At 44.0% G+C, this 23,693-nt stretch overlaps 2 protein-coding genes across 2 annotated transcripts; one reads left to right on the forward strand and one right to left on the reverse strand.

Annotated features, from left to right (window-relative positions):
• The first annotated feature begins 977 nt into the window (after window positions 1-977).
• On the forward strand, window positions 978-9,265 carry LOC141058405 (RDS/peripherin-like protein xRDS35). Its single transcript, XM_073554657.1, has 3 exons — window positions 978-1,837; window positions 3,159-3,405; window positions 8,888-9,265. Exons 1-3 carry the CDS (start codon window positions 1,257-1,259, stop codon window positions 9,089-9,091), a joined length of 1,032 nt encoding a protein of 343 aa, XP_073410758.1. The 5' UTR covers window positions 978-1,256; the 3' UTR covers window positions 9,092-9,265.
• Window positions 9,266-9,838: 573 nt separating this feature from the next.
• On the reverse strand, window positions 9,839-21,561 carry B3GAT3 (beta-1,3-glucuronyltransferase 3). The gene is made up of 6 exons (XM_073554658.1): window positions 21,387-21,561; window positions 21,122-21,232; window positions 19,354-19,477; window positions 18,427-18,757; window positions 16,612-16,902; window positions 9,839-13,006 (listed from the first exon to the last, which is right to left on the reverse strand). Exons 2-6 carry the CDS (start codon window positions 21,201-21,203, stop codon window positions 12,908-12,910), a joined length of 927 nt encoding a protein of 308 aa, XP_073410759.1. The 5' UTR covers window positions 21,204-21,232; window positions 21,387-21,561; the 3' UTR covers window positions 9,839-12,907.
• Between the last annotated feature and the right edge of the window lie 2,132 nt (window positions 21,562-23,693).

Consider the following 23,693-nt stretch of genomic DNA (forward strand, 5'->3'; position numbering starts at 1 on the left):
ACTTGTAATGCAGACTTTGACCCTCTATCCGACTCTTGGATCAAAAGCGGAAATGTCTCCACGATTTTCTGTGGTCCTCTCGATCCGTGAAAAATCTTGAACATGTGAATGACCCCATAGACTATCACATGTATGAGTGCCATCCGTGAAAATCGGACCGGTGAATAAAACCTGTTTCACATGTTGTATTGTTGTATCTTAATTCGGGAGCCGCTTTTATACACGGATGCTAATTCAGGGGTCTTATCCCATTGGATTATCTGATTTAACAGCCTTCACATCAGTTATAATTAAGTAGATTGTTGTATTAATGAATCATAGGGACTTCCCTAAGTGACTGTCCTGGTGAAGTGCAGCAGTGAAAGTGACGGAGGAAATGGCAATCACAGGGTGTGGTAGTTATGGGAGTGAAATAAGCAAGCTGCTAACAGGGTCATTATGGTATTAGAGAGCTGGCATCTGTTAACAAGATTGCGTCCCTGCTAATAATCGGGGAGGAGATACCTGTCAGACAAGCTGGATGGTTATAATAGGATGACTATAGGATGAAAGACATATAATGGCTGCATGAATGCACAGTAAAGTCTAATGCAAATATTATACTATTCTGCAGTATCAAAGCGCTCATCGACATATTTGTCATTAGTCGCCATATCATTGCTCATGACACAAAGGAACAAGCAAGACAGCTGCTCACGGACAGAAAGTAAATGTCAGCCCATTGTTTAATTGCAACTTTTTTCCCATTTGGTTTATCCAACAATGTCAAAGCTTGATCCATAGCATTAAAATAGTTGACAGCGGATTGTAGCCTAAAGTTCAACTTATGGCAACTAAGTGGTCGTCCATCCAATAGTCCATCAAATTGTAATCCCAATACCCAAAAATACTGGGAATCTCTTGCCTTCAAAATGATGGCTGTTGCTGAATTAAAACCTTGGAAATCCTGTACTTTCCAGGAAATACTGGTTATTCGAAGATTATGGACGTGTGATGGAAACATGGACAGGTCACTAACAAAGAGACAGCAGGGCAGGAGGAGAGAGCACTAATAAGCCATTGTCAGAAAAAAAAAAAAGAAAACAGCTGAGTGCTGGATTATGGATAGACTAATCCGATTCTCTCAACCTCGAACTCTCTCTGCTCCCTTGTTTGGACACTAGGAACCTGTGGGTGATTGTCTCTATCACCCCCTAAAACAAGGGGTAATACAAAGGGGCTCTTTAAACCCCTTTTCCAGATCCCATTTTTTTAGGATGGCCCTCTTCAAGACCAAATTTACCTTCCAGAAGCGGGTGAAACTAGCCCAAACTCTATGGCTTCTATCATGGGTCAGTGTTCTGATAGGGTGTGTGAGCTTTGGATTGGGGATCTTCCTAAAGGTACAGCTATTGATACACAACGAAGTGATGGACAACACTGTGGCCCATGCTGTTCCCAACACGGTTCTAACAGCTGGACTTGTGGGAGCCATTCTTGGTCTGATGACAGGGAAAATGAGTCAAGATTCACTTGATCTGGCCAAATACCCACGCTGGAAGACTTCTTTGATACCTTATTTTCTTATATCCATCCTGAGTTGTTTGCTTTGTCTGGCGGCTTTATTCCTCAGTGTTGTAATGAGGGGAAGTCTGGAGGAATCTCTGAAGATCGGTTTGAGAAATGGGATCAGGTTCTACAAGGACACCGATACTCCGGGCCGCTGCTACCAGAAGAGGACAATGGACAAATTGCAAATGGACTTCCAATGCTGTGGAAACAACCACTACAAAGATTGGTTTGAGGTGCAATGGATCAGCAATCGCTACCTGGACTTCTCCTCCAAAGAAGTAAAAGAGTGAGTGACGCTATTAATAAAGTTATCATTTAATATGATTAATGTTGTGTTGACCTGAGGCTGCATTTGCCCCCCAAATATTGACTTTTTCTCCTGCAGGAACTATGAGGAGTCAGGGTTACCAACTCTCCAGAGATTCCAGGACACTACACAAAAAATAGGACACTTTTTTTTGCCCAATCCGTTAAAAAAAAAAAAAAAGGAAGACTTCCATGATTTTATTGAAGCCGAAGAAATGTATATAGAATTGTTTTTTTTCTTACTGTAATTATCATCATTTTGCAGGTCACAGTGAACGCAGCTAATGTCGCCATATCAGCATTACGGGCTGTAGACATGTATCACTGCTATTCATAATAATTTCTTATGGTTTTCCAAAAATTGTCTATCCATGAATTTGTGGGCCAGAAAATAAAAATAAAAATAAAAAGTCAACCCTGGTAAGTGAGTTATTGACTAGGTTTAAACTTTTTTAGCTCATATTTACATGCAGAGCCGTTAGGGAAAAAAAAGTAAATATTCATTATCAGTAAAAGCTATAAAGTTATAATAAAATATTGTAATCTGTAAGTGCTGAGCAGAACATGAATTTAGGCCTCATTCTGACTTCCGATTTTTAATTTTTTCCTTGTGCATGAAAAAAAACAACTGAATTTTCATCAATGTTTGATCAGCATGTCCATTTGTAACATCAATGATAAATAAATTACAAAGCTTCTCCTACTGATTGCTATAACTTGGACAAATGCTATCTGATGTTTTATTGGATAGCACTCAGCCCAATGTTGTTCTATGGTGCAGCGCAGATCTGCGATATTTTTTTTTTTTTTAAAAAACATCGGACTGCACTCCGGTGATATTTGACGTCTTATCTAATGAGCTCCTCCTATTGATTAGTAACTGTATCTTTCCCACTTATATTTCCCTATTTTATGAAACCTGTAACCACATTTTACTTTCAGGTTCCTTATTTTACTGTTCATCTCCTAAGGAGGGCCGGTTGCCAGAAAGCTCAAGTCTGCTTTGTCTGGCGGCCCTGGGAATGTAAACTCAGTCCTTCTATTTCAATATACTGTATGTTAGAGGTGAAAGACTATGGCATATTTCACTGCATGTCAATAGGATAACTATGTCTGTTACTAAAATTTGCAAATGAGGAAGTGGAAAAATGGCTACCCCTGCTATCCGGCAGAGATGCCCTTTTGTGCAATTACTCAATATTTGTAGACTGATACTATAGGAACTAATGCAGAAATCGAACCCGCTTACATCATTTGCTTCCATTTTATATTGTCCCCTCATTTCTATCTTCATTGTGCAGCCGCATTAAGAGCAATGTGGATGGCAGATACCTGATGGACGGCGTCCCATTTAGCTGTTGTAACCCGAACTCTCCCAGACCTTGTATCCAAATGCAGATCACCAATAACTCAGCCCACTACAGCTACAACTATCAATCGGATGAACTGAACATTTGGGTGAAGGGCTGCCGTGAAGTCCTGTTGAGCTACTACACTGGAATTATGGCCACAAATGGGGCAGCTGTCACTTTATATTTCCTTATTCAGGTAAGGAAAATGATTTTCAGTACCATATACCAATATAGAAAAGAAAAAAAAAACTTCTCATAGTTAAAAGGGCTCTCTGGGAAAAAGAGGAATACTAGAGAACAAAAGGAAAAAACATAAATTCCTACATACTTTTAATTAGCAATTCACACTCGTTTTGTAAGGTAGGGTAAACACTAGAGGATGAAAATGGACGCCGTCTCGTTCCAGTGAAAAAAAATGTGTTGTTAGGAAAAGTGCGTGTGAGCATGTTCAGTAGGAAGCTCTGCCTCCTTCCTTCATGTGATAGGCTCCCAGTGAATATTCGGATCTAATACTGGTGATCCCAGGGGTTCTGAGGTAAGAAGAGGCTGCTCACACTGCTTTCCACCCTGTATATTTGATCTAATACTGGCGATATCAGGTATGCTGAGATAAGAAGAGGCTGCTCACACCGCTGTTAAACCTGTCTATCTGATCTAATACTGGAGATACCAGGAGTGCTGAGGTAAGAAGAGGCTGCTCACACTGCTGTTAAACCTGTCTATCTAAAATAATACTGGATATAAACAAGGAGGTGAAGGTTAACTCTAGGTCACAGCATCTGCTCTGCATTCAGAAAATCATGGCAAACAGCAGTGTGAGCAGCCTCTTGTTACCTCAGCACCCCTGGTATCTCCAGTATGATATCAGACAGGGTGGACAGCAGTGTGAGTGGCCTCTTCTTACCTCAGCACTAATAGACCAGAATATTCACTGGCATCACATCTTCCTACAAATGGGTAGTGATTACCTCCGTAGTCAAAACAAGTGTGATTTTCTACATGAAGGTATTTAGGAATCTATTTATACTGGCATTTCCTTTTTGTTATGTTTTTGTTTTCTATTCCCGGATAACTCCTTGAAATACATTCCCAAATGATTATATACAATTTCAGATTATAATGTAAACAAGATTGTGTTGTGTAACAGTAAATTAAAAGCCGAAAATAGAAGGGACCACTTTTTTTTTTTTAATTTTAAGATCTTTTTCTGTTTTACTTTTCCTGAATAAAGTATCACTATTTACTTTTAAAGTTTTCAGTGCTCATAGATGACACTGATTTAACTCTTCGGTTGGGGCTAGGCAGCGATTTTGAGACTCCACATTCAAAACTCACAGTATGGCAGTGCCACATTCTTAGCATAAGGAAATAAAATGGGGTCACTTTGCAACTTGCAAGTTGCCACATCCACAATATAACCCCCCCCCCCCCCCCCCAAAAAAAAATAAAAAAAAATCCTAGATTTCTTGTGACTTCACGTTCATTATGTTGCATTGGTAGCATTATCATACTACGATTTTAGGCCTTGTGGATCATGATGTGGACAAAGACGTTGCATATCACCATCCACAGATGTATTAATATCATCTAACTGGGAGCCACAACGTAAGGCTGGAGTCACACTAACCTGCGCAAAATACGGTCAGTATATTACATGCGTAATACGGATGACAGACCCCTAAACAGTGCTCCGTATGTCATCCGTAATCAAGGTGTGGTCGCGTATTTTGCGCATGTCAGCATCCGTATGTAATCCGTATGGCGAGATTTTCTCGCAGCCTTGCAAAATGGACATATAATGGAGCCCTATGACAGGGTTTCTAAAAGACACCGGGTGCGTATTTCTCGCAAGTCACATGTGTGGTCCGTGTGTAATCCGTATTTTGGGCGCACCCATAGACTTGCATTGGCGTACTACGGGCGTAGTATGCTGACAATCGCAGCATGCTGCGAGTGGCATGCAGCGTAGGATACTGAGGAGAAATATACGGCTGGTGCGAGGGACCCCATAGAGAATAATTTGTCTGTGTCTAATGCGTGCTTTTTGCGCCTCTCACTCTCCCGTATTCCTCGCCAGTGTGACCCCGGCCTAATTGTGCATTCAGGCTGCCCTAATATTAGTGCGAGAATCGAATTTCATCATATTGTATCTCAATGCTCGGACTGGCCGTCGGCTCTCCTGACCTGGGCGTAATAGCCTGTGTCTCTACGCAGCTGTCAGGATAGCCGACGGCCAGTCCGAGGATCGCAATACAATTCAATCAAGCCACCAGGATGGTAACCAGTTCCCTATTATTCTCCTTTACAGCTGCAGCATCATGCAGAAAAAGAATTTGAAAGGCTCTAATCCCAAACCACCTCCAGAAAGTAACACCCCCAAGAGGGTTTATGATGACCGCTGTGGTATGTTAATCAAGCCAGTATGGCTGCTTCTTGATAACAGCTGTATACAGGTTTAGGAACGTAGCCTTCAAAGTTCTTTTTCCTGATGATGCCACACATCCCAGAAAGGAAACAATAATTGGGAACCAGTTAGCATCCTGCATAATTGATGGTGGGTTGGAACCCTAATCCCTGATGGCAGGTTACCTTTATAGGTGCAGGACCCGTGTTCTGTTAGTCAGGCAAGGCAGGCCATCAAGGATAGATGTCATCTGTCTAGTGTGAGGTTCCTGATAAACAACTCCCCATATGTCAACTTCCCGCACCTCTGTCAACATGGTTTTTTCAGTTTGAGTGCAGTCACATATTGATTACCCGCTTGTTGCTAAATGTCTCAATGGTCATATAAAAGGACGACTTTATAGCGCTTTGCTGAGATCACACACTTCGGGTTACTTGGCAGCATTGATAAAAAGCTTACTGTGATTGAGCAATCTCCCCCTCGACTATAACGTCTGCAGAAACCACATCCTGTATATTTAGGACTTTGTCCGAAAATCCTTTTTATCAAAAATCTGAACTGTAAAACACAGTTTATTAATTGCATGGCTGTGTAAACCATAGAAAAAAGGTTTTGTTCATATAAGACCTCATTCAGATGTCTTTAAACATGTACCATTATAGTCTATGGCAGGGTTCCCCAACTCCAGTCCTCAAGGCCCACCAACAGATCATGTTTTCAGGATTTCCTTAGTATTCCTCCGGTGATAATTGCTTCACCTGTGCAATACAAAGGAAATCCTGAAAACATGATCTGTTGGTGGGCCTTGAGGACTGGAGTTGGGGAACCCTGGTCTATGGGACTGGTCTTAGCCTACGTCTGCAAAAAAAAAAAAAAAAAAAAACTATGTTCACACGTTGCGTGTTTTTTTTCTGGAGACAAAACCTTGGTAGAAAAGAAGCTGCTTACAAAAAGCAGGTTTTGATGTTTTTTTTTTTTTTCCCTGAGTATTTGCTGCATTTTTTTGTCAGGTACATTTGTCTCTTTTGCATGCTGATAAAATTTAGTGCCCCCTTAAAAAAAAAAAAAAAAAAAAAAAAAAAGTGATGCAACCTTCCTTAGGTTTTTGCACCAAAAAACGCAGAAAAACCCGATACCTGCATTTTCTGCTGCGTTTTTTTTTTTTTTTGCACTTACTCATTGCTTTCTATGGGTGAAAAAAATGCTGCAAAAACGCTGAAAGAAGTGACATGCCACTCCAGTGTGTGCAAGAGATCTCGTGAAATTCCCTGCGCTTTATTCACATGCATCAGTATTTTTGATCAGTATTTCATAAGTATTTGTATGCAAAGCCAAGAGTGTCTCCAAAACACAGATCAGCTGTCAATCTATCAATTATAGTTTTTCTCCATGAGTTCCCCTCCTGATTTTGGCTTACAAACACTGATGACAAATGGTGAAGTGTGAATGATCTGGAAATCTATGGAGTGTTGCTGCTATGGTTTTTCGAAAGCAAGAAACCAAACTTTGGAAGAATGCTTATTAAATAAATTGCTTCCTATATATAACCCTTTAAGGGCGCATCCGCATGCTGCTGACTACGTGGCCGAATTTCCACCCATCTGCAACAAGCCAATGACTGTACGATTTTGGCTTCACAATCGAGCGGGATGGGTAGAGATTTTGGTCACATGGCAAGCTGCAGCAAAACGTGGCAGATAAGAACTTGCAGATTGTGGTGACTGCAGAGGGAGCAGGAAAATAGGAGCGTTAATGGAACACTCATGGCGAGAATTCTGGAGGGAATTTTTCAAGATGGCGGTTTTATACGCCAGTAAAATGCACCAAATTCATTAAGAGGCCGCACCAACGACTTTTCAGAAAGTTGGAGGAGCTGGTTTAAAAAAAAAAGTGTGCCTCCTTTTATTTCTAATGATCGTTTTCTGCCATTGAGTGCTCGATGAATTACAACTAGTGATGAACGACCGTGCTGGGATAAGGTGTTGTCTGAGCATGCTCGGGTGCTAAACGAGTGTTTTCGGCGTACTCGAAAAATATGTTCGAGTTCCCACAGCTGTTCGGCTGTCACAACACATGCAGGGATTTCCTGTTTTGTTAGGCAATTACTGCATGTGTTGGAGCTGTCGAATATTTTTTTTTCTTTTTCTTGTGCCCATGAACCGGGTATGATAGTCAGAGCAATCTAATTGGTGCTTGCCACATGCTTTATCATCTGCTAACAAAAAAAAATTAATGAAACTAGCTCCTAGAAAACTTTTATGCCCCTCTATACATGAAGCATAGAGCGCAGCATTGCACAAGGGATGGTGTGGTGTTAGTATAGCTTTAAATTAGCAAGGAATTCTCAATAAAGCACAGAGCACTTGGCTTTCCCAGGACTTGGAGACTTCACCCGCCAGGCATTAGCTCTACTTTTCCTCTATAACAATACATGGCATATATCCAGACTGCAGATACCTTCATGGAGCAGAATTGTGAGGACACGGTGTACAGATCAATTGACGACTGCTGTGTTTGGCCGGTCACAGGCATAAATGTGCAGTACACGTTCCAACAGTTTAGGTTTATTACAATTAGTCATGGCTGTACATGGATACTGGGAGAAATGCAGAATATTGCTGTGCAGGCTCCCAGCTAGAAATCCCAGGTAAAACAAATAGCGGTATATTACCATGATGGTACAAATGTAATTATTATACTCACTTATAGCGCCATCATATTCCACAGCACTTCACAGACATCATCATCACTGTCCCCATTGGGACTCACAATCTACATTCCCTATCAGTATGTCTTTGGAATGTGGAAGGAAACCCACGGGGAGAACATACAAACTCCTTGCAGATATTGTCCTTGGTGGGATTTGATCCCAGGACCCCAGCGCTGCAAAGCAACAGTGCTACCCACTGAGCTGCCCAAATGTATAATACCCTATTGTCTGAATTGGTGTGTAGTATACACTGAACATTATTGCATGAGAAATGTTACTTAGAGTAACTAAATATTTGCAAAAAGAAAATAAGTATATAGATATATTTTGTCTTTAATTCTTTGCAGATTGGTGGGAGACTGGTCACAAGACATCCAAAACCTATTGCCCAAAACCCCTGAGCGGCGCCCTTCTCAAGGGTCTATTAAGTGATCAATGCTCGTCTCAGGGCCACAGTCCTTAGCAAGCTGCAGGCAATTAAAGAAACAAAAAAAAAATATACATACAAACATATATACACACACATATTACCCTGTGTCTATGGATTATTTCTCTTTCTTTCAGGGATCTGTCCTAATAAGCATGCGGTTCCTCCAGACATCCATGGATAAGATTACCGGTGCGGAGGATGTGGAGACTGATTCGGAAGGATATCTTCTGGAGAAAGGATTAGGGGAAACCATCAATAGTGGTCTGGAAAAAACTAAAGCACTCTTCAAGTCGTCCAGTTCGGCGGAGGCAGGAGGTGGAGAGGCCGCACCCAGCTAAATGGAGCGGGGAGGTGTAGACGGCCCAGAGGTTGTATAGGCTGTAGAGATAACGCAGGTCTGTTTGTATAATGACTAGTGATGAGCGAGTATACGCATTACTTGAAATTTCTAGAGCATGCTCTGGTGATCTCCGAGTATTCGGATATGCTAGGAGACTTAGTTTCTGTCTCCGTGGCGGTGTGATTTGTGGCTGCTAGACAGCCTGAATACATGTGGGGACTTCCTAACAAACAGGCAATCCCCACATGTATTCAGGCTGTCTAGCAGCCACAAATCATGCAGCTATGGCGACACAAACTAAATCTCCGAATACATCCACATACTTGGAGAACATCCGAGCATGCTGGGGAAATTTCAAGTAACGAGTATACTCACTCATCACTAATAATGACCCTATATACGGAAGACCCAACGCCCTTTATGTATGTAAGGCCACTGAGATGAGGTACGTAAAGTATAATCTTAGAAGGAGAGTTGGGGGTAAACCTAAACCCAACCTGTAGCTTCTGAAACGTAGAGACAAAAATACAATAAAAAAAATGCAATGCAGGGTCTTGTGCTGTGGGAGGGTTTGATAACCACACGTAGGGAGAATGAGGGAGATTTTCTCTGCAAACCTTTATCATTATCTCCTCTATAAAATATGTTCATGTAGCATCAAAAAGAAAAATCATGTAAAATGGAATGTGCGCACCTGACCTTAAACGCATAGCATGCACAACGCAAATAAAGAAAAGCCACAAGATTATATATTGTAAAATGTTTATTCGCTGCGTGAACCCACAAATGACGACGTCACGTACATGGCCTAAAATAAAAGCTCTCTGAATAAATTAAGAGATATTTGTACAAAAAGTAACATGGAACAAAGCATCTAAATAACAATATTACATGCACAAGCAGATGTCCTCCTTTTATACCAATGGATAAACCCCTAGAGGGAGGTCTATGGAGATGATCCACCGGATAGGTGAGAATTACAAGATTGGAGTGTGGATCACACTGCTGGGATCAAACCGATCTCACAGCTGTAACACCGTGGCCTGCAGGAGTTGAATGGAGCAGTTGGTCACATATGTGGCTATGATAGCTGAGGTGGGGTCACATAATTGGGGTAATCAGAAACAAACAAATTACTATTTTACTGTAAGTGTATGTGCAAACGTTGCCGATTTGGCCCTGCGGATCCGCAGCGGATTTGGCCCTGTGGATCCGCAGCAGTTTTCCATGAGCTGTACAGTACCATGTAAACCTATAAAAACAAACCGCTGTGTACATGCTGCGGAAAATTCCACGCAGAAACGCAGCGGTTTGTTTTCCGCAGCATGTCAATTCTTTGTGCAGATTCCACAGCATTTTTACATCTCTTCCATTATAGAGGACCCCACTCAAGTGCCATCTGTGCATTATCCGCTTTTTACTGACTGATTGATAGGAGCTTGATCATTGTTTCGTAAAGCAAAAGTTAAGAAAAAAAAAAACCTGATGAAACTGACGAGAATCACTGATGAAACTCTTCTTGTATGTGGAAAAAAAAAAAAAAAATGGAATTCTGAATGAGGCCTTACCTCATTCACACATCAGTGAAATCAGTTCATGTCTGGACCGGCTGCAGGTCTCCTGACCCAAACTCTGCCATCTCATAGGCATAGAAAAGGATGTGGAGTTTTTTTTCAGGAGACCTGCGGCCAGTCCGGACATCACGCTATGTTGTCTGTATATGGACCAGTTGAGGCTTGAACCATATTTCCATCTGATGGGGATGGATAACCCACAGTAGTGTTCCGAAACAGATAGAGATATATATATATCTAAAAAAAAAAAAAATTATATATATATCGACTGGAGGGACCACATGGTTTTTTTTTTCTGTCGTCATCGTCAAGATTTCTATATAGAATTTGACCCGCCACTTAGGATAAATCATGACAAAGTTCCAATCCCTTAATTCTCAGCAAAATCTAATATGTGTATACTTTGAGTCCATGTCTCTAAACAGTTCCTGGTACAACAATACCGATTGTGAAAAAACACATTAAATGATTTGTTTGACCGTGATATGAAAAATAGCAAGTAACATTTACGAAAACTGCTCAGTAGTGATGAGCGAGCATGCTCGGAGACTGCGTTCTCGGAGCGTGCTAGTGCTTGAAAAATATGCTTGAGTCCCCAAGGTTGCATGTCTCGCAGCTGTTCAACAGCCGCTACACATGCAGGGATTGGTTATCAAACAGGCAATTGATGCATGTGTGGCTGTTGTCAAATAGCCACGAGACTCAAACTTTTTTTTTCCCCGAGCACGCCGAAGACACTGGGTTAAGCACGAGCATGCTCGGATAACACCTTACCCCAGCACACTCGCTCATCACTACTACTGTCAGTAGGGAATGCCCCAAAAGCTAAATCTGATGGACAGCCATGGGTGTCATTCTCCAGATATGACGGACCCGGGTTTTGAGCGAGGAATAGTTTTAATTAAATACTATACTCTTCTCTAGTAGATGTTTTCCCCCAGTAGCGGCAGCGAGCACGTGAATTACATCATTCATGTGACTATTGCAGTCAATCACCGGTCACAGCAGTGTTGTAGCACCGTCCAGCACATGACCGCTGCGTCCAGTCAGTGAGTGGCAGCTAGAAGTAAGCAGAGCCCAGCAGGGATAGGAGAAGCAATAATAACTATTATTTTATAAGTTAACCCATTTTATGCACTGGTCTAAACTTGCATAGATTTTGTAAAACCCCTTACATACTGTATTCGCTGGTAATGTGGTTTTACTGAATTGTCACACTCTTAATCACAGGAGTGCAGGCTGCTTCCATTCTTTGGCAGAAAAATGGAAATTAAAGGGTTAATCCCATCTTCATGGATGGATATTGTCAGATAGTGTTTGTAAAAAAAAAAAAAAAAAAAAAACCCTTTCGCAATTTACTGCTTAGTAAAATTTGCATCTGTGCTTGAGATAGTAACACTTTTCAGCTTGTTACCTAGGAGACCGACCACCACTGCGGTCTAACTTGCGCTGAAGCTGGTTGGATTACACACTTTACCGATTCTGGCCAGCTTGAAAACAGTGCTTAGAAGGTGCAAAGAATTAAGCACTATGTGGTTTCTGCTGTCTAGCAGCGGTGGTTGGTCTCCAAGACAACAATCTGTAAACAAAAGAACAGAAGAAAAAGTGTTAATATCAAGAATGGATGAAAGATTTAATAAGCAGAAAGCTTGTATTTACAAGCACTATCAGACAATACCCAATCTGTGAAGATGGAAACGAGCCCTTTAATTAGAAGTTGAATGTTAATGCTTGTACGCAGTCACAATCCAACCAAGCTGCAATGCCCATTCCCTAAGAGCACACGCACAAGGCCATATTGAGGCTTAGGCCGGGGTCAGACATGCGAGAAACTCATACGAGTCTCACACATCAATACCCGGCACTGCCGCCGGCACTCTGGACCGGAGTGTGCAGCTGCATAGAAATACATGACGCCGCACGCTCCTGTCCGAGTGGCGTCAGCAGTGCCGGGTATTGGTATGAGAGACTCGTGCGAGTTCCTCGCATTTCTGACCCCGGTCTTAGATTCATCTGCAGATACTCAACCATAAAATTAAAGTCCGCCTCCCTAGAAGATGAAGAGTAGCGCAGAGATTTTAATAGGAAAGACCCTGCATGTATGATTTCTATACATACGATTTCAGATATTAGAGCATCTGATGAAATGAATGATCACAAAAGGGCCCAGAAATAATTCATCTTCCCCATTACAGCGACAGCTGTGCATATGGCATAAAACAGTCATGTTTGTGCTCGCATTACACAAGGATTTTAGGGTCCGATCCCTTCCCCTGCTTCTCCAGTAGGTCTTCTTGCTTGAGTTTGGGTTTTTCAGTTCGTGTGTGCCACACCCAGATCTGTAAAAACAAAAAGTATATGTCATACACATGTTATTAGGAGTGACAGGTAGCAGGCAGGAATGTGCTTTATGTCCATATACCGGGGCTACTCTGCTGCCACACATGAATCTAATATAGCAAATTACACTGCTCAGGTATACTGGGCACAGCATCCGAGCTCTGGGCAGAGGCTCCCGGTGTTGGACCTGACGCAACACCCGAGCTCCGGTACTGGCTCCTGGTATTAGACCGGGCGCAACATCTGAGCTCTGGCAGAGGCTCCTGGCGTTGGTCCAGGCACAACATCCGAGCTCCGGCAGAGACGCAACATCTGAGCTCCAGTACAGGCTCCTAGCATTGGACCGGGCGCGACATCAGAGCCCTGGCAAAGGCTCCTAGCATTGGACCGGGCGCGACATCAGAGCCCTGGCAAAGGCTCCTAGCATTGGACCGGGCGCGACATCAGAGCCCTGGCAAAGGCTCCTAGCATTGGACCGGGCGCGACATCAGAGCCCTGGCAAAGGCTCCTAGCATTGGACAGGGCGAGACATCCGAGCCCAGTACAGGCTCCTAGTATTGGACCGGATGCGACATCCGAGCCCTGGCAAAGGCTCCTAGCATTGGACCAGGCGTGATATCCGAGCCCTGGCAAAGGCTCCTAGCATTGGACCGGGCGCGACATCCGAGCCCCAGTACAGGCCCCTAGTATTGGACCGGATGCGACATCCGAGCCCTGGCAAAGGCTCCTAGCATTGGACCAGGCGTGATATCCGTGCCCTGGCAAAGGCTCCTAGCATTGGACAGGGCGTGACATCCGAGCCCTGGCCAAGGCTCCTAGCATTGGACTGGGCGCGACATCCGAGCCCTGGCCAAGGCTCCTAGCATTGGACTGGGCGCGACATCCGAGCCCTGGCCAAGGCTCCTAGCATTGGACTGGGCGCCATAACCCATTTTCTAGACACGCTCACTTCTGGTATGTTTGGTGTAATTACTGTGGTGCGACGTCCCATCCCTCTACTCACGATCGGCGCCGTCATGTGACTTCACGGGCATAACATCTTGTTGCGATATGGCATAAATGGGCAAAACCTTTGTGAATAATACAATTTTGTAACAATTTCTTAATTACAGTGCCTTGCGAAAGTATTCAGCCCCCTGGAACTTTTCAGCCTTTTCCCACATATCATGCTTCAAACATAAAGATACCAAATGTAAATTTTTGGTGAAGAATCAACAACAAGTGGGACACAATTGTGAAGTTGAACGGAATGTATTGGTTATGTTAAATTTTTGTGAAAATTCAAAAACTGAAAAGTGGGCCGTGCAGTATTATTCGGCCCCTTTACTTTCAATGCAGCAAACTCCCTTCAGAAGTTCATTGTGGATCTCTGAATGATCCAATGTTGTCCTAAATGACTAATGATTATAAATATAATCCACCTGTGTGTAATCAAGTCTCCGTATAAATGCACCTGCTCTGTGATAGTCTCAGGGTTCTGTTTGATGCACAGAGAGCATCATGAAGACCAAAAAACACAACAGGCAGGTCCGTGATACTGTTGTTGTGGAGAAGTTTAAAGCAGGATTTGGATACAAAATGATTTCCAAAACTTTAAACATCCCAAGAAGCACTGTGCAAGCAATCATATTGAAATGGAAGGAGTATCATACCACTGCAAATCCACAAAGACCCGGCTGTCCCTCTAAACTTTCATCTCAAACAAGGAGAAGACTGATCAGAGATGCAGCCAAGAGGCCCATGATCACTCTGGATGAACTGCAGAGATCTACAGCTGAGGTGGGATAGTCTGTCCATAGGACAACTCTACACAAATCTGGCCTTTATGGAAGAGTGGCAAGAAGAAAGCCATTTCTCAAAGATATCCAAGATATCCATAAAAGCGTTGTTTAAAGTTTGCAACAAGCCACCTGGGAGACACACCAAACATGTGGAAGAAGGTACTCTGGTCAGATTAAACCAATATAGAACTTTTGCCAACAATGCCAAACAATTTGTTTGGCGTAAAGGCAACACACCATCCCCACTGTCAAACATGGTGGTGGCAGCATGATGGTTTTGGCCTGCTTTTCTTCAGCAGGGACAGGGAAGATGGCTAAAATTGATGGGAAGATGGATGGAGCCAAATACAGGACCATTCTTGAAGAAAACCTGTTGGAGTCTGCAAAGACCTGAGACTGGGACAGAGATTTGTCTTCCAACAAGACAATGATCCTAAACATAAAGCAAAATCTACAATGGAATGGTTCACAAATAAACGTATCCAGGTGTTAGAATGGCCAAGTCACTGTCCAGACCTGAATCCAATCGAGAATCTGTGGAAAGAGCTGAAAACTGCTGTTCACAAACGATCTCCATCCAACCTCACTGAGCTCGAGCTGTTTGCCAAGGAAGAGCGGGCAAGAATTTCAGTCTCTCGATGTACAAAACTGATAGAGACATACCCCAAGCGACTTGCAGCTGTAATCGCAGCAAAAGGTGGCGCAACAAAGTATTAAGTTAAAGGGGCTGAATAATATTGCACGCCCCACTTTTCAGTTTTTGAATTTCCACAAAAATGTAAAATAACCAATAAATTTTGTTCAACTTCACAATTGTGTCCCACTTGTTGTTGATTCTTCACCACAAATTTACATTTGGTATCTTTATGTTTGAAGCATGATATGTGGGAAAAGGTTGAAAAGTTCCAGGGGGCCGAATACTTTCGCAAGGCACTGTATTTTTAGTCTTTGTGCTGAATGACACAAACACATAGGGCCCCGATTCATCATTTGCAATTTATTAAAGTTATTTATTTTTTGTCTTGAGGTATTCGCTGAGGGTTATTTTGCAATAGATTTTTCAAAATCTTCAAAGACCACAGACTTTCTATTAAGCTCATACGCCTTGGCTCCAGCGATCAGTGCGGGACTCCCCTGTTCTCTAGCTGCTCCTGATAACAGTGAAATGGCGGAAGTTTCATTAGTTGAGCACCTATTGCAGCTTCGTTTAGGCTGGCCTCACACCTTGTGGTCACTGTGCAGTACTTGCTGCAGTTGTCCAAAAGTGCTCCAAAGCCACAGCACTTTTGTGTCAAGTGCAAAAAACAAGACAAAAAAAACAAAACACCACAACCATAAACAATGAATCCTGCCTTATAGCAGGAGAAATTCCATGACGTGCATCAATTTGATGACCATGAATGGCTCTATTTGAGATCTAGTGCTTCCTAGTGAAGGGCCAGAAGTGCTATGGTTTCAGGAAGAAAAGCTGCAGAGGCTTCATTTTTTGATAGTGTGGATACCAAGGATCATGTCCTTTCCAAAGATGGTATATTGAATATGTTTCTGATGCCTTATAAGCTAAGGACATGCATGATCCGAGTATGGACCACAGTGAGAACTGGCCATGGGTCTCATGACCGGAAACAGCAGCCTCATTTATGCTTATAACACTGCTGAGTTCAGGGAAGGAGACCGGCGACCAGTCCGTACTCGGATCGCAAATGTGGAATGTGTGAAATCGTCCTATATGTGCACATTTGAAGAGAAGCGACCAAGACAATTTATCACATGGGGTACAAATCTGTATCAGGAGCATAGCAATTGTAAGCACAGATACAAACCTTAGTGCAATTATCCGCTTTGGGCTCCAATTCCCCGACAGTCACCAGTGGTCCTAGAAGGCTGCTCTCCAAAAAACCTCTCTCTGCATTTGGGTCAAACTGTGCCTTTGGGTGATTCAGAAGTAGTGCCAAAGACACAGCAAATCCAGCCATGTCTATGGGAAATGGTCTGTGTGTCTTCCAGGCTGTATGAAAGCTCACTACTTTGCCTCCAGAGACCAAAGGACCTTCATAACGAAGCCCTCCAACAAGCCCGACTGGCCAGACAGATACTTTTTGTGTGTTACGCATCTATAGAACAGAAAAGAAAAAAAACAAAACAAAAAAAAAACCAAACATTTCCTCTGTGTCCTCTCATTTTAAAAAAGTTTGTATGTAGTAGAGATGAGCGGGACTCCGGCCCACCGATCACATCTGTAGTCTACAGCTGCCAGTAAGGAACTCTGCAAACCTCCTGGTCACCGGCATCCTTGGTGACTCGGTTAGTTGGCTCGATGCAGCATTTTGTGCAGTGAGGACATTGTGCTGGCCCAAGAAATCAGGAGAGGCAGCAGGGATTCTGGCAGATAGGAAAGTTTGCAGGACTCACGTCAGGCGGCCGCTAGACCAGGGTCCTGCAGATCAACCCTGCTCATCCCTAGCATGCAGTCATTTTCTAGTTCTGCAGAGGTGAGAGGTAAAGGAAGATCCACTGGTAGAATAGAATTTTACCACCTGAAGGACAAGTCTCAGCCTGATGGCTACAGGCTCTCCGTACATTTGTGCTGGTATTTTACTACAGTTGGGATAACGCATGGATGGTTATGCTTACACCAGGAGATTTGTGCTGTATACACACTGCTTAATAATGCTGAATGTAACCATTCCTCTATGAGATTTGCCAGCATAGAATAAGATTACAGTTTCTTTTTTTGCCATTAAATACATTTATCACCCTTATACAGAATGAATGCAGGATCACTAGCATCACCGATTCCAAGAATGGGGAATCCAATGTGCCCAGTGTGAATTGCGCAGTTGTATGCATGTGTGACCCCTGCTCTATTCACTTCTATGGGAATAGGGGAGATCGCAGTTTTGTCAGTCCCATAAAAATGAATGGAACTGTGATCACAATGAGAGAATTTACACTGCATTCACATAGGTGACTTTGGGAATCCTCTTCTTCCTCTTGAAGGGGTTGGGGGCAGGGGCTCCAGCGATCGCACACACACTCCATCCTTTGTATAGGTGACAAATGTATTTAGTGGGAAAACCTTATAACAATGTCCTACGAATATGAAATAAATGTATGTATTTTACATAAATATCATCAACTGATTGTCAGCACAAAATGACTGTTCAAACGAAACACAGGTGATCGGTGCTCACTTGGTGTGGATGAGAAGGTCATTGTTCCTTCCTACCCATTTGTTTTACATTTACACCCTCTTCTTCTTTGATTGACAGCTGTGGTTTTACAGGATAGTAGAGATTGATGCAAAACAAGTAGGTGGGAATGTGCACTGACCAGCTGGGCCACGCCAAGGGTGCACCAAGCGCCTGTGCTTGGTTTGAGTAGTAATTGTGCACTCACAAAATTGCATTAACTGGGGTCATGGTAACCAATAATTATTAATAATCAACATTATTAATTTCACCTGCCAATAGTTGCAATATGATGCTGTAAACCTATAATAAATATATATATATATATATATATATATATATATATATATATATATTATATATACACACACACACACACACACAATATCAGGCGACGATGCCTTCAAACATCCTGCAAATGATGAAAAGTAGTGGGACACAACTCACCTCCTGAAAGATCTTAATACTGTAAGTGTTGTCATCATCAGCAAAGTAAACGACCCCACGGTCCTTGGGTGATCTGTTCTCACGCAACCAATGTAAAGCCTCATTTCGCTGTTCCACACCACGTGGTTTCAACCAGTTGGGATCAGAGTCCTTCAATTTCATTGCTGGTGGTGTCTGCACATGGAGGTGAGTGTATTGCAAGTCGCTCTGGGCCAGCAGATCGGACACTAAACTAGTGCGCTGCGCTGAGTCTTCCACCACAATCCAGTGAAGAGCAGGGACGAGAAGTAATGTTTGGGATAGGCGAGTAAGTTCAGCCCGCTGATGAGGTCTGACCAGGACAAAAAGAACGTAACTTATGTATCCGCTGCTATGCAAATGTCACTATGTACAGGTCAGTCTTTGTCTAGACTTGTGTAATGGCAGATAAAATGGGTATAAAACTTATGAAAACTGCACTGATGACCCATTTTAAGATCACCTCTCCTAGTCCTGGAAGTGTCAATTCTGCAGTCATCAGGAGACTGCTTACTCCTCCTATTTGTGTCAGCACGTAAAGAAGCAGGACACTGAGTTTGGCTCTGTTTAACAGCAAAGTCAATCTTCTTCACCATCACAACTGATGCAGAGTCACAGAAGGAGGCTTGCTTAATACACTTGTAATGCTAGCAGGCAAAGCCTGCAAGTCTGAACGCTTCTGTAGATTGACAGCTTTTTTTTTTTTTTAAAACATGAGTTTGTACACCGGAAAAGCTCGACAAAAGATTCAAGAAACCTAACAGACCCAGGGACTGAAGAGTCACATTGATAAACCATTGTGACGCCAGGTCATATGTTTAAGGTGCAATGATATGGGTGAAGGAAACCCTCTACACCTGGTCTGTACTCAGTTTTCCAAGTCATAGATTGAAAAATTAAACAACTTACCTTGTATGTGTTGGGGTTACTACGTATATAACAGGCATGTTTTCCCCACCACGATGGTGCGGGGCTTCCCTCCTGTGAACGTTATTGCCAGGGTTTATCTGACGTGTACAGTCACATTGCTGACCTGCAAGCAATCACAGTACAAAGGACCAGACGTAAAGGCAATTCACTTGGCATATCTAAAAGACTAATCACACAACTCAGCCATAAAAAAAAAAAAACAATGGGATAGGTAGTCAATCTGAGCTCAGTGGGGTATGACCATTGGCACATCCATCAATCACCTACTATTTGCTGGGGCAGGGTCCAGATACAAGCAGAGAGTGGAGAGAAACACAGAAGTGCAGTACATCGTTTAGTGGCTTCTGCCAGATACGGCAGGCTATCTCCCAATCTATATTGGTTTCTGCAGGATCAGATATCAACAAATCAATAGGTTTGCCACATATAAAGACCCAATCCTAAAGATAGATCATCAATATGCAGTCTCAGACAGCACCTTTAAAGATAATCTGGCACCAAGTTTTTGCTACCTCATTTGAGAGCAGCAGGATGTAGGGAAAGAGACCCTGATTCCAGTTATGCATCACTTAGTTGTTTACTTGATGCAGAGGCTGTGATACAATAAGAATTTTTAGATGTAGCAGAGCATAAGCCCCAGTCTCACATAGCGAGATTGCTGAAGCGTCACCGATTTTGTGACGCAACAGCGATCTCGCCACGTGTGACACGCAGCGGCGATCGGCCCTCCCGCTGGATATCACTGATCGTGCTTGAATGTCCTGGGGCCTTTTTTTTCATTGTCGGCGTCCCGCTGGCCAGCGCGCCTCGCCGTGTTTGACGCCGACGAGCGACTTCGTTGGCGACGCAGAACTTAGGGACGCAGGCAGGAATCGTCAGAAAAGCTGCTGTGTGACAAGGTACCAGTGACCGCCGGATCGTTGCTGCGTCGCTGAAGAGATCTGCCTGTTTGGCAGCTTTCTAGCGACCATTTAGTGACGCACCAGCGATCCTTACAGGTCGCATTGTTGTCAGGATCGCTGGTGCGTTGCTAAGTGGAACAGGACCCTTACAAAGCTAACCCACATCCCTGATTAGCAGTTTTCTGTGTACATTGCATATTGACAGTAAGCTGCTAATCAGTGCTGGGGGTGGGAGTTTTGGGGGCAGTTGGTCCAGCAGTGATAATCTGCTGATAGAACACTCATTGTATTGAAACAACAGCATACAACCTAATAAGTGACTCATCATGTCTCAGCCCCACCTCTGAATACATAGCAAAAATCTGCCCACAGATTCCTTTTAAATGGGTTTTCTAGTTTCAAAAAAACCCTGTTCTCCAGCTGCAGTTTTTTTTTTAAACAAGCTCTTTTTTGCTCACCCTTCCTGGGTCCAGTGAGGAGTCTCCACCACTGCTTCTGGTAACTTATTGACTGCAGCGTCAACGTCACATCAACACCACCCCAGCCAGGCAGTAATGTCAGTCCATCAACTGGAGCTCAACCATTGGCTGCAGTGCTGTTGAAGTGACATCAGCACTGCAGGGAAATAAGGCTCCAGGAGACACAACATTGGACCCGGGGAGGGGGAGTAAAGAGGGGTTTCTTTTTCTAACTGCATCAAGGGGAGTTTTCTTACACTGGAAAAACGCCTCTGAGTGATAAGTCACCATTACACTTTCTAGTTCTAGCACAATTATGGCTGATTGCCTGGGTGGGACGTAGTTTTGCGGCTTTGGGTATAAAATGCAGGTCAGGTCATTACGTACCGAGCTGCAGTAACGCGTACAGGAGCCCGGTGCTGGACACCACGAAATACACCAGAAAGACGTTCCTCAGCTTCAGCCTCATGGTAGAAAGAAGAAATCAGACGGGAACATCTGCAGGGAGAACAGCAGTCATCTATAACGTCTAGTAATAACACGGGGCATGAGAGGAACTACAACTCCCAGAAGACATTCCCAGCTATGCAATGCATACACCGCAGGATAATAGGGAGGGCATAGAATACACTGTAAACAGCTCCTTACTCACATTATTCGTGTTGTCATCAAAGCCAGGGCTGAACGCGACGAGCTGACCGTTCACCGAGCGCCATCACTCCCCAGCACTGAGCACCGGCAAGGTAGCGTCTAGTTTGGAGTTGAATTCTTGTGGGGGGAGGAGTGATTTGTTGAAGTCATGACGTCATCGGAAGGGGCGGGACCTCCTCAGTCCGGCGCGGTAGCGTCTTCTCTTCCTGCCTTTGCTGTCAGAACACGCCCCCCTGTATGACACGCCCCCAGAAATGACATCACACCTGGAAGGAGCCCATACAGTCTAGCAGCTACCTTGGATTTAGCCTCTACCATTGCTTAACGACGGACAGGCTGGCTCCTAGCAACTGCTACTGCTGTAGTTATGCCCGATGATGGTGGGGGCACCTGCACCGACCACCGGGACCCGAGCTGAGGGAGCAGAAGACGGTGCAAGCGGGGGGGGCTGTGTGTATATGGTATATGTGTATACGGTGTATGTGTATACGGTATATGTGTGTGTATACGGTGTGTGTGCATATGGTATATGTGTGTATACGATATATGTGTGTGTATATGGGTGTATGTGTATACAGTATATGTGTGTGTATACGGTGTATGTGTATACGGTATATGTGTGTGTATACGGTATATGTGTGTGTATACGGTATATGTATATATGTGTGTGTGTATGTATACGGTATATGTATGTGTGTATGTATATGGTGTGTGTTTTCTTCACACATACCGCTTAGAAATATTACTAAAAAGTTCTATCTTCGTCTCATCGGACCAGAGAAACGTATTTCTCATAGTCTGGGAGTCCTTCATGTGTTTTTTTTAGCAATCTCTATGCAGGCTTTCATATGTCTTGCACTGAGGAGAGGCTTCCATCAGGCCATTCTGCCATAAAGGCAGGGGGGGACCTACCGCCTGTGCAGCTGTTCATTGCAGGGCCACAAGGTGACAGGGGGCCCCTCCAGCACCGCATGGCTAATTATTCAATGCAAATTAGCCATGTGGAGCGCGAGCACTGCAGAGCCAGCAAGGAGGAGAGGAGAGCAGCCCTGAGGGCTGAGGTGAGATCATCAGCCAGCAGTGTTAGTGCTGCTCTGCTGTGTGGGGGAGGAGGAGGCAGACTGTCGCTCACACTGGCTGCCCTGTGGCGCTGGCCAGATGATGGCTGCAGTTTAGCCGCAGGTCAGTGTATGATGTCACTGTCTGAGTCTGTGTGAGTCACTACTGTGTCCCTGCCCATAGCAGCAGCAGCTCAGGCGGAGTGCAGACACTGTGAGTGGAGTGGACAGTGTGGATCCTCTGGCTCTGGGACTCTGGCCTGCCCTGCCTGCTCCAGGTAACAGTACCAGAGCTGAGCAGGACTGAGGGACTGGGACCAAGGAGGCAGGCATGAATTTGGGGGGCTCATGGGGTGGGGGAGAACTGAAGCATGGCAGGCATGATTTTGGGGGAGAACTGAAGCATGATGGCCTGCCTGCACATGAATGGGGGGGCCCTGGCCTGGGGAAAAGCATGGCCTTGGCTGCTCACGAATGGCGGGGCCCCTGGGGAGAAGCATGGCTGCTCATGAATGAGGGGGCCCCTGGCCTGGGGAGAAGCATGGCCTTGGCTGCTCACGAATGGCAGGGCCCCTGGAGAGAAGCATGGCTGCTCATGAATGGGGGGGGCCCAATAGTGCGGCATTATCACCCCCATCATTCCTGCTTTGCACAATAGTGCAGTATAATCATCACAGCCATCATTGCTGCTTGCACAATAGTGCGGTATAAGCATCACACCCATCATTGTTGCTTTGCACAATACTGCGGTATAATCACCCCCATCATTGCTGGTTTGCACAATAGTGCCGTATAATCATCACCCTTGTCACTGCTGGTTTGTACAATAGTGCTGTGTAATCATGACCCCCATCATTGCTGCATGGCACAATAGTGCAGTAAAATCATCACACCCATCATTGCTGCTTTGCACAATAGTGCGGTATAATCATGACCCCCATCATTGCTGCATGGCACTAGAGTGCGGATTAATCATCACCCCATCATTGCTGCTTTGCACAATATTGCGTTATAATCATCACCCCCATCATTGCTGCTTTGCACAATAGTGCGGTATAATCATCACAGCCATCATTGCTGCTTTGCACAATAGTGCGGTATAATCATCACCCCCAGCATTGCCACCTGGCACTACAGTGCCATGCAATCATCACCCCCATCATTGCTGCCTGGCACTATAGTGCCGTATTATCTCCCCCAGCATTGGTGCCTGGCACTATAGTGCCGTATAATCATCACCCCCATCGTTG

Source organism: Dendrobates tinctorius, unplaced genomic scaffold, assembly GCF_039654945.1.
Source record: "Dendrobates tinctorius isolate UK_male_01 unplaced genomic scaffold, ASM3965494v1 ptg000211l, whole genome shotgun sequence".
NCBI classification, from domain to species: domain Eukaryota; kingdom Metazoa; phylum Chordata; class Amphibia; order Anura; family Dendrobatidae; genus Dendrobates; species Dendrobates tinctorius.